Below are 10,946 nucleotides of genomic sequence, written 5' to 3'. Positions count from 1 at the left end.
TGTTGTGAATTCACTTTGATGTTTAATAAAAAAAAAGGAGAGACACAATGGGAGAAATTAAAGACGTAAGGGACAGCTCTGAATTTTAGGGGCATATTGTCATGCACGGAAATCTTCAGGCATCTAGATAAGAACATACCGTAGCCTTAACTTTGAATTTCCTTCCTTTTGTGAAATTAGTCAGGCTGCTGACATTACTTAAACAGCCTTTTTCAATTTAAAATTCCACCCTCTTAACATTATGCAGCAGGACCAAGCAGTGTGAGTGTTTCAGAGGTGGTGTTATGACAAGGGTAGATGTATACATAATGGGGACTCGAGCGGGGAGCCTAGGAACAGCCATCGTATGCAGTGTAGGAAGAGCTATCATAGGATGTGGCCAGGCCTGTGTTTACACAGAAAAAGCTCATATTCTATATACTACAATTACATTAGCACATTGCCTATGATCATATCTTGTTTTCTTGATGCCTAGAGATGGGGAATATAGGCTGTGATTATTGTTACAGGCTTTAGCAATAAGAAGATAGGAGCCTTGAAATACCAGCAATTAGTGTTCACGCCTAACAATAGCGTGCCATGGGGCTGTGTACAGGGAAGAGTGGGCGGATGACACGCAAGCTGCCCTGCTCGCACTACCACAAGTTGGAAAATAGCACAAGTTTATGGGGAATTATGCACCTCTCAGCCAGAGAAAGCCACGCTGTACGCTTTGGCCTCTACCTTTGTGTCCTGCTTCATGCTAGTTGTGTGCAGAAAAGGTTTCACGCTTCCACAGCGGAGCTGCTGCTGCAAAAACAAGTGGCTGGCAAGGGAACAGAAATCTTCCTGAGACTTCCAACCAAGGCTAAAAGTTGTAATTTCATTTCAGCACAGCTTTGCTTTCCACGTTTCAGAGTAGCCGTTGCTCTTCCTTCGACTCCCCTCTGCCAGCAGCTGCTGGCTGTCCCTCCTGCCTGCACTCCCTGTATCAGTATAACCAAAGTGGCAGCACTCCGTAACAAACTGAACGCAGAGACTAAAGATCACAAGCGAGACACTGCACAAAACTCATCGCACTGTCTGTTCTGCACACGACAACGATTAGTTTGCTACACACTTAAGCGCTGTGGTAAGGCAGATCTGCCATTCCAGCACAGCACTGCCCGCCAGCCCGACAACGCCACCTTCCTAAGGGTTCACCTGCTGCCACCTCTGCTCTCCTGTATCCTCCCCGGCCAGGTTTGGAGAAGATCTCCTCAGCTGTAAGTCATGGTCCCTGTGACCGCAGGCAATCAAGTCGGTGCAAAACTGGTTTTGAAATGGCACCGTGTTTAACCAGTCACAGAGTTTCCAGGTTGTTCTGCCCAGCGGCTGTCTGCACTGCCTGGTGTGTGACCTAATGGCAACAGGCTACGGGGCTTCAGTCTGCACACACATCGCATCTGGGAATGGGAACATCAAATACAAGCAACAACGATATTTGTAAGGAAAATTCACCAGATTCAGAATGACAAAAGTCTGCGCTGGTTACATGGATACTATAAAGTATCGTGTGGACAACAGAACTGTGTGTTGTTACAAGACATCTATGTACTAGAGGTGGTATCTTGCCTGTGAGGAAACAGGAATGAAAATTTTGTCTCTATTACTTAAAGTATTTAAATACAGGGAGAGGTGGGAAGTTCTTCCCCAACCTCCACCCCAAGTCTATGCAGTCTCTCCACTTGGCAAAAGGGACAAACTTTTTTAGCACTGGAAAATGGATTGTAGAAACACTGCTTTGCATATTGGCTCGTGGGTAGTGGCAGCCCTCCAAAATACTTCTAACTCGTCATTTGGAAAGGACTAGCTTTCACTCTGGCTAGGCTAAATTAATAAGTAGCTGTTGAAAGTTTCATCCCATATTTATTCATTGCAAAATACATTCAGAAGTGCTAAACTGGTAACAAGTATCAATAGCCATCCCTTTTCATTAAAAAAATCCCATGAAACTCCTTTAGAAAAACCCAAACCAACACACAGACAATACGCTACCAGGGAGACTCCGTGGGTAATAAGTTACAGGTGTTGGTATGCCCACTTGTACCAGAAATAACAAATGTTTCAGGTTTTAGCCAGGATGATTAATTTTAATGGCAGAAGACAAGAAACAGCGTACACGGAGCTCTGTGACACGCTGCTGCTTTTTTTTTTTTGTACTCCGAGAGCCAAGACAAGCCCTTCATATGTTAGCAGCTATTAATTAAGGCAACAATGTTTAAGCAGTGGGTTGAGGTAATTTTAAAATCGCTTAACCCTTTTAAGAACTGACGAGCTTTAAAAAGCACATATATATTTAATGTGTGTGTGTTCATATGAAGAGGTATATGTAGAGGTATTCGCATAAATAGATTACATACGTATGTATATACACACACAACTGTAATGCTATGGTAGCTTTTTTTTTTTCCATGGAACATTTAAAAAGCAATTCAGATCCATAATTTATAAAAATGCTGTTGTCAATTTATAGAATTAATTATAAAACTGTTTCTTGATGTTTATTTTGTCATTAAATCAAACTTACAGTTATTTTGAACTGCAAACTTTGTTGGCTTTGTTTTGCTGTCACGGTCATAATTTGATACTTTTAATACTTCCAGTGCTAAGAAACTGCAGCTTAACAGACACCCTCAACCTTCACCTCATGGCTCCAGAACCAGCACCTCCCATCAACAACATATTTGGATCTGTTACTCCTTTTTAAGCATCTAAGGAGATTTTGCAAAGATTCCTAGCATCTCTCAATATTACTTATGCCTCACCTCAATTCTTCATGTATAACAAGCAAGTTTAGAGACACAAACATTAAGGTACTGGCCAGAACCCATATGGTCAGTAAAGAAACAATGCTACTTGCCTCAGAAATAATTTGTATTTTGTACACAAGCAAATTAGCCCACCAGATGGTCACCTGCTACATCAGCACTGAATTTGCAAGCAAATGCACAGCAATTGGAAGTCTATGAATGTTCACAAATAGTCAAAACCAAAACGTACAGAGCCACGCGATGCTATACAAGCGTACTAGCTAACAGGTAGCATCACCATTCAAGAGAGTACTGTTGCTGACTTTCACTTACTGGGGGCTGGAGGAAGACTTTAGAAAACAACACCAGAAACTTCTCTAAAATAAAAAAAGCAATGTTTCACCGAGAGAGTCAGAAGAAAAATAAAAAGGTAGCCCCTCTGCTATGCCAGTCCAGCCTCCACCAGTGGCTCCTCCCTGACGCAAGTAAACATCTTCCTTCTCATGATGCAAGTCACAAAGCTGAGAAGAATGCCCTCAGAGAAACAAGTATTACCTTAATGATCGCTTTTCAACAAACACCCAAACTTTCTACTACTCTTAGTTAAAAATAGCTAATCACCTTGGGGCAGTGCTCCAACTAGCTGTAGAAAGGCACAAAGCCAAAACATGGAGTCCCAACCCGGCAGCAAAACCTGAAAACTTTGAAAAAGAGGACACACGCTGCCCTAATTAGCTGCCTCCAGCTGCAGGGCATTACCTCTCACAGGGAAGCTGTTACATTTCCAGGTGGGCAAGTCAGAGGTCAAACCTGTAGCAGCCATCACCCCAAGAGACTGACCTCTGCTGAGAAAGGCAGAGCGGCAACAACTCTTTGCTCTTTTAGCATTCCTTTAATACAATCACTTAAACTTTTTGGCTTGTAATTCCTAGCAACACAGGCACGAGTCACCACCCCCAAGGAGCTGCAGGGGGATTTCAGGCCAGCGAGAACAGTCAAGAAGCCGGCACCCTCCCATCACTCCTGCACTAACTGCGTGCGCAGCAGCTCCGGCCAGTCGCACCACGTGCTGTACCTGCTTTCCTGCCTTCCCGCCCCATACCCGCAACTCCTGCTAGCAATCATGTAAAAAAGCATTTTGTCCAAGTATTATTGCTACCTAGAAAAGTGTGCTGTCCGATGAGAGTGGTGCTCAATGCCGTCAAACGCTTTGGACACGCTTGCTTCGGGTTTGTCCCTTCTAAAAGCAAGACAAAAGGAAGGCAGATGAATATTTAGCTTTATAGACTTCATAGGGAATTTCTCAGTGCTTTTGTATTAGAAAAACGCCTTGCGGCTTTGTAGCACATTCAGTGCGAGGCGCATGATAAATTTCCACTTGAAAAAAACCTCTTGTACATGACTGACAATAGTAAAGCCACAAATTACCGTAATTTCATGCCCCCTGCAGATAGTGGTATAAAACATAGTTTTCAACCTTGTTTTTACTTGCTGAATTTAGACAAATTTATAACGTTATTGATGTCAGTGAGAAAGACACTCAAATGCAGAAATTGTATTCCTGGGCATAAAAACAATTGGAGCACAATATTTTATGTGTATTATAGATGATGAAAAACATGGCTGTCAATAAAACTATAAAAAAGATGGAAAACTAAAGGATTTAAAAAAAAATAATAATTTAACATCATATATATATTTATTTATTGTCAGCTATTGCACTTGATGAGGGTTTTTTCCTCCTCCCTGGAATGCTGAAGAGTTAACCAGGTGTGACACGCACTATTACTAGTTCTCTCACTTTGTACATTAGTGTTGGAAAGTGTCCATTGGTGTTGGCCGAGTCAACAAAATCATGAAGGAAAGCAAAAACCTTGTTTAAGCAAAGTCTATGGATATACGGCTCCTGATGGGTTTTCCAATGTGCACACACTTCTACCATATTTCCAATTTTTAGAGTGCAATTTTATTTACAAATGTTCTGAGGGCCCTAAAAATAGACAATTGCTAGAGATGATCAAGATTTACAGCTGAGCTAACCTTCACACCTGATCTGTTCAAACTACTAGCTACACTAATCAGAGGGAAATCCCAGGGAACTCTGCAAGTAGCAAGGACAACGGCTTGATTTATTTTTGGTTTAGGCAGAAAGCCTTCCAGAGTATGGCTAGGTAGTGGGCTCAGCAACCTAACACTGTTGCTTTGGTTGGAGCCTCACCTCAGGCTGCAACTTCCATATCAGAACATGCGAAGAAATCGTAACAGCCCCAATGCTAAGCACGCTCCCATATTCAGATTCATCTTTAGAACCACCATAAATTACACTGGTAACACACTTGCTCCTACAGCTGCTTTCAAATTTGTGAAGCGTGAAGTTTAAGAGGCTGCTGCTGGAACAAACTTCCTTTGGGATATTTGGCACATTATCATGCTCCTGTTTCTTCAGTTACCCAGCTGTAATTGCAGGACTAGTATCATCATGACTCCCCACGGCAGAAAGGCACGAGAGGACCAGGCTTGGCTCAGCAGCTCTGATCAGTCCTTCACAGCCTCTTCCTTCTCTGAGTTGGGCTTAGCAGCCAACTCACCCTGATCAGTCCTTCCTGCTGCCACTGCTTTCTTCTCCAGTGAATCTCAATAAGTTGTTGAGGAGGAGACAGTGGGAACCATGAGAAAGGCGAAGATCCACAGGTTGGTGCCAACTGCCAGATAGCTGAAGGCTGCTCCTTCCCCTCACAGTCATTCATTCCCAATCTGGGCAGACCCAAGGCATCCCACCGAAGCTGCTAGCTTTGTCTTCTTACTGCCACCCACAATACCAGCTCTCACCCTTCCTACCTAGATATTTTCCCAGTACTTCCAATCCCTTCAGAGTTCCACTGTGGTGATCCTCTATTTTGACAACCACTCTTCACAGTCCCTCTCCCACAAATAAAAAGTCAGCACCCAGCAAAATGGCCTTTCAGAGCCTTCTTTGACAGCCTCGTGCTGTCCACACACCCCTGCTTTCCCTCCAGCCCAAACTGTTTTCTGCCTAGAAGTCCACCCTCCTGTCCACTCCTGAAGACTGGTCTCTGCTATCTCTTCCCATAACTCTACTTCTCAGATTTGTCCTAGTCTCGCAGACTCTGAAGAACAGCAGATGCAAACTGCTTGCAAAACCAAGAATTAAATTTGCTGCTGGTTTTCAAGACCCATTCCTTCACTGTGAGACACTGAGGTTCGTTGCTTTCTGAACCTTGAGTTCATTGGCACTTACAGCTGAGTGAAATAACCTCGAGAAACACAGAACTACAAAGAGGTTTGGAGCTATCGCTGCAGACAATGGCAATTCTATAGATACCACTGCTTTATCACGGTGTTACAAGGGCAATCACATCAGAAATTGTGAAGCCAATTGTAAGGTAGAGGTTTAAGAGTATCAGAGAGAAACCTTGCATGAATAGTCTTATCTAAAAGTAGATCAATGTGGAACCCCCGTCTATAGCAGGCACTGCACAAGACAGTTTCTATTATCTCATTTTCTTAATTACAGGAAAGAGTAGAAAAAACTCAAACTTCCATATCTGCTCTTATTTCCATGCCTAGTGGGAAACCAGGAACTTTGCTCCTGTAGCTGAGGATCTGCACACACATACTCGGAAAGATGCCCTTGGATTGCATCATGGTCTCTGCTGGAGCCACTAACTTAAACGGGTATTGGGTTTCCTCTGATTAATGATTCACAGAAGTACTGGCAAACCACTGGAGGCTGCAGCCATTCTGGAAAGGAAATATCTTTTTGCAGTTTACTTTATACAGAAATTTGAGAATAATTTTAAGAAATGCAGAGAAATCTTTGCTAAAACTGGCTTAATTCAGCAACAGTCTCAGCTTTTTCTTACATGCTCACTTTTTTCATCTTTACAGCAACAATATACTGGTGCAGGAAACTGGACATTCCTTCTAGATGCTGACAGATTTCTCACATTGAACAGCAAAAACCACCTGGCCACATCCACCAATTCTGTCACTTCCTCCTCTGCTGTGCTTCTGGAGAGTCCGGAAGCATCACACCTTTGAGAAAAGCAATAAATAAGCTAGTACTCTGGTGAACATGCTTCCAGTCTATTTCTCTGTCAATATGTGCACTTGTGATCCTATCTTCACTGTTATGCTCCTCCCTTGTTACTATAAACCCCAGCTGGAATCCTGCTGACTCAGGCATTCAATCTATAAAAACCTCCTGAGCTGCCACTGCCAAAGACACGATCGGTTCAGCTACTCCATTTTCAACAGTGGGTATGTATTAAGGAAGCCTGAAGACAGCTACTAACCTACCACATGACATTTCTTGCTATAGAAAAGGGTCCCAGGAGACAATGAGTTGAACAAACTGTTTTAGTAGATAAGGATAGAACTACAGCATGTAATTATCACGTTGCAAAATGACTATATGGGTAGTTAACAAGGAAACTTTTACCATACTGAGCTCAAAAACCAAAGAGCACCCTCCTCCTGCTCCTGCCTCAAGGAGAATGGGGGAAGGAGGCCAGTCCATAATGTGACACAGGGCACAGAGTGAGATTAAGTCACCTCAGCTCAAGCAGAGGGCTTTTTCCAGTCCTCTCAAGCCCAAGCAAGACACACTATTATGCAAACACATACACACTCACACAATTTGCTTTTAACAGTAATGTGTCAGGTCATTTCATGTCAGCACACTCTCAGCTTCCCACGGAGGCCTCTAGAAAAGCGCTGATCTCACAGACAATGCACCTGGTCTGGATCTTGCACAATCCCAGTTATCCACTAGCCAGTGGCAAACAGCTCTTTTCTGCTTTAAATGGGTAAGTGCTATGGTCAGTATGACAGAGTACATTTGGTATCTGGACTAATGAATCACCATGACAAGTTTGCAAGACTGCCACTCTGCATTTTGTCACCTTATGGGTTTCTTTCTTTGAACATTAAGAAATAAATAATGAAAATGCCTGCTTATTCGGTGAAGAAACACTAACCTTCTAAACTGTATTTTTCTTCATGCTTGAAATGGCTGAGCCTCAGCACGCCGATGCACAAGAAACGCTATCATTTCAAGTGTATCCCAGAGCAGTCAGCACAAATGCCAATTCTGCAAAACCTTCCCCATATAACCTTGTTGCAGTCCGAGACGATTGTGTCCTGGAGTGGCACAAATCCCTCACTATCCCACATTTCAAAGACAGCAGCGACTGCACTCCTCTGTATAATCGTTCCTTAATTGTACACAATACATTCACTGGAACAGAAAATCAGAAATATTATCATGCAGCGGCAGCCTTTCCTTATCCTTTGAATCATCTCTGCTTTCCTGTCTCTGCCACAAGGCTCCACGGGCCTGGGCTATCGTGGCGTGAGCCCCTGGGTCACGCTGCACCCCCACCCGAGTCAGCATGCACCCCCACCTGGGACTCTACTGCTGCTGCCACGAGACCGTGGCACTGCGTGGCCTCACGCTCCTCCAGCACCTCACTGATGTTGGATCAGCTCAACAGCTGGCTCTTTCAGCCCACAGCCTTCCATGAGGTCACTCAAAATGCAGTTTCAAAGCTGAAAAAAATTTAATTCATATACTTCAGTTACAGGCTATTAAATCTACTTTTCATTTCCATAACTGCAGCTATAACACCACAGGGCACTATTCAGTTAGTATTTGAGTTAAGCAATGTAGAAGAAAAACGTGTAGATGCTAACTAGTATGAATCCTGCACAGTGAGACCTCACGCATGGGCACTAGCAACAGGCAGCAGCTGGCCACAGCGTAGTCTGCTGCTTTTCTGCCTCAGAAGGCAGCAGCCAGCAAACACAACCTGCCAGTATCACAGCGCAGACCAATGACAGATGCAGCACCTGACATTCAACTGCACCTGGTCCATGACCACATAAGATCCCACGTCCTTGTCAAAAAGGTTAAGAGCTACAGATCTACTTTTAACTTCCTCTGCGAGGACCTGGTGTTTGCTTCAAGTAGTATTCATTCTCTTCCTCATCCTATGTGCTAACTTAGCTCAAAAAGCATCCAGGGACATTGCCTCCAGTGATTCTCTGATGTGACTTGACTTCCTGGAACGCAGCTACCACTGTAAAACCGAGAGATTCACGAGATGACGCCTATAAACAAGAGCTGGGGCACTAGAGAAAGGGTTGCCAACTAGCTGACACAGTCTTCAATTACGCTGCCATTACACTGAAACACATGTAAGGTAGCTGTAGCTTTAAAAAACAGAAACACTTCCATTTGGGAAATGAAATAAACTGAGTACTGCCTAGGCTTGCTTTCACATAGGGCACACAACCATTAGGCTATGAATGAAATTTCAAATGTTAATGCCTTATCTTGACAACCCAGGAACAAAGGGTGCCCAAGGGTTAGAGCCACTTAGGTGGGGTATGTTCATGAAGTAATGAAGGTCAAGTAATGAAGGTCGTTGTAAAACTACACCACCAATGTAGCAGACACAGCTAGGATTCATAGGTTGTTTGGAAAACAGAACCTACCGCTTGCCTCAGCCCCTGGAGAGTTATGCCTCATTTTTGGCATACAGCAAGAATTTTCTGTGTATTTATAAATATGCTTGCCAGCTAATGAATTGGAAATTTAGCTGTAAAAAAATTAGGTCCGAGTTTCTTCCCAACTTTGACATATTCTGATTACTGTACAAGACTTCCAAAATTTTTTTCTAAACCTCGTGTATGCATATGAATTTTTAATTACCACAGTGTGGCCTATGTGGGAAAAACCTAAGAAAGATAAGGCTAACTAACTGAAAATCTAAAGACCAACTAACCAAGTTCTTAATGCACAGAAACAAGCTTTCATCTCATTTAAACCCGTCTGAAGTACTGTATAGGCACCACATTCCATTTGTTATACCAAGGTGTGCATTTCTGAGTTTCCATCACTATTCACAGAGACAATTAATGTATTTTCTATGTATTCTTTCATCTTCATAATTTTTCAGTGTCTTATTTTCATGATCCCTCAACTCTAGACCGCAATACTTCATATCAGAGTGGATTTACCCCCACATTTATACCAATAAAGCACGCCCACTGGTCTCCCAGCAAGTAAACAACTGCTACCCTGGCAAATAACAGGCACCGCTTTATTTAAAAGGCACGTTTTCACAAAAATGTAGTTCTTGCATCCATAAAATTAGCTGGACTGCCAGTTATAAGAATGAATTAAAGATGGTATAATACTGCAACACACAAGCTGGTGTAAAAGGTGGAAGTATTTTGTCTTCACCTATAACATCTAATGCCCTAACGAGATACTTAACACAAGAGAAGTACACCTAGTAGAAATCTAAAAAAAGATGTGTTTATTTTCTGTGCAGATACAGATGAATCCTGAAGATGATGCTCTTTACCCTTCTACTTTCACCCCAAAGTACACTGATCAGGCAAAGAACAACAACGGATAACACCATTTGCTTAACTTACAGTTACATACCCCTCTAGCAACTTTCTTGATATACATATTTGGTAAATCAACAGGAGCCAAAATACAGTTCAGGTTATAGCAGATTGTACATCAAAACAGAAATAGCCCAGAAAGCTGCATCTTGATATTTCATTAGCAATTTTAACAGCATATCCATTAATGTGTCTATCAATTACAGCTAGGGAAAGTGCTGTTTAAACACAGATTTATATTAAAAATTACACAGAACACCACATTTTTTAATTTTTTTATTGAATGTAATATTTAATAATTTCATAAACAACTAAAGCATAAAAGACTGTCTGTTCATGATGCTTCCAATCTTCTTTTCCTCCATTTTTCCACATAGAACTTGAATGTCTCCTATAAATAGAGCGGAATAAAGAAGTTCAACATCGTTTCAACTGAAAAGTTACCCATTCTGAACAAAGTCTAATGTCCTGACAAAAGCAAAATCTATTATTCTCTGTCATGCAAAACTAGATCTGTATTGAAGTCTGTATAATTAAGAGAAATACCAGAGAGAGAGAATAAAAGGAAAAGGAAAACCTTGCCAAAAATGCATAATGAAGCTTCTATTACAAAATGCAATAATATAATCAATTTCAGTTTTAAAATGAAAATACTTTTTAACTGCAATCTGCAATTCTGTCAAAAAAAATTATGAGACGCTTTTAAAGACCAAGCTGCATTAAAAGAAAAATTGA

At 42.0% G+C, this 10,946-nt stretch overlaps 1 protein-coding gene across 2 annotated transcripts in view; it reads right to left on the bottom strand.

Annotated features, from left to right (window-relative positions):
• Nucleotides 1–10,474: 10,474 nt before the first annotated feature.
• LRPPRC (leucine rich pentatricopeptide repeat containing) overlaps nt 10,475–10,946 on the bottom strand; it is a 97,606-nt gene continuing 97,134 nt past the window's right edge. For both annotated transcript variants that reach the window (XM_064446100.1, XM_064446101.1), the window contains exon 38: nt 10,475–10,602. In XM_064446100.1, the coding sequence (XP_064302170.1) occupies nt 10,546–10,602 (57 nt within the window). In that variant the 3' untranslated portion in view covers nt 10,475–10,545. The remainder of the gene's footprint in view (nt 10,603–10,946) is intronic.

This window comes from Phalacrocorax carbo, chromosome 3 (genome assembly GCF_963921805.1).
Source record: "Phalacrocorax carbo chromosome 3, bPhaCar2.1, whole genome shotgun sequence".
Classification (NCBI taxonomy): Eukaryota; Metazoa; Chordata; class Aves; order Suliformes; family Phalacrocoracidae; genus Phalacrocorax; species Phalacrocorax carbo.
The sequence above is the reverse complement of the archived record's forward strand: the minus strand, read 5'-3'. Positions and strand labels throughout refer to the sequence as shown.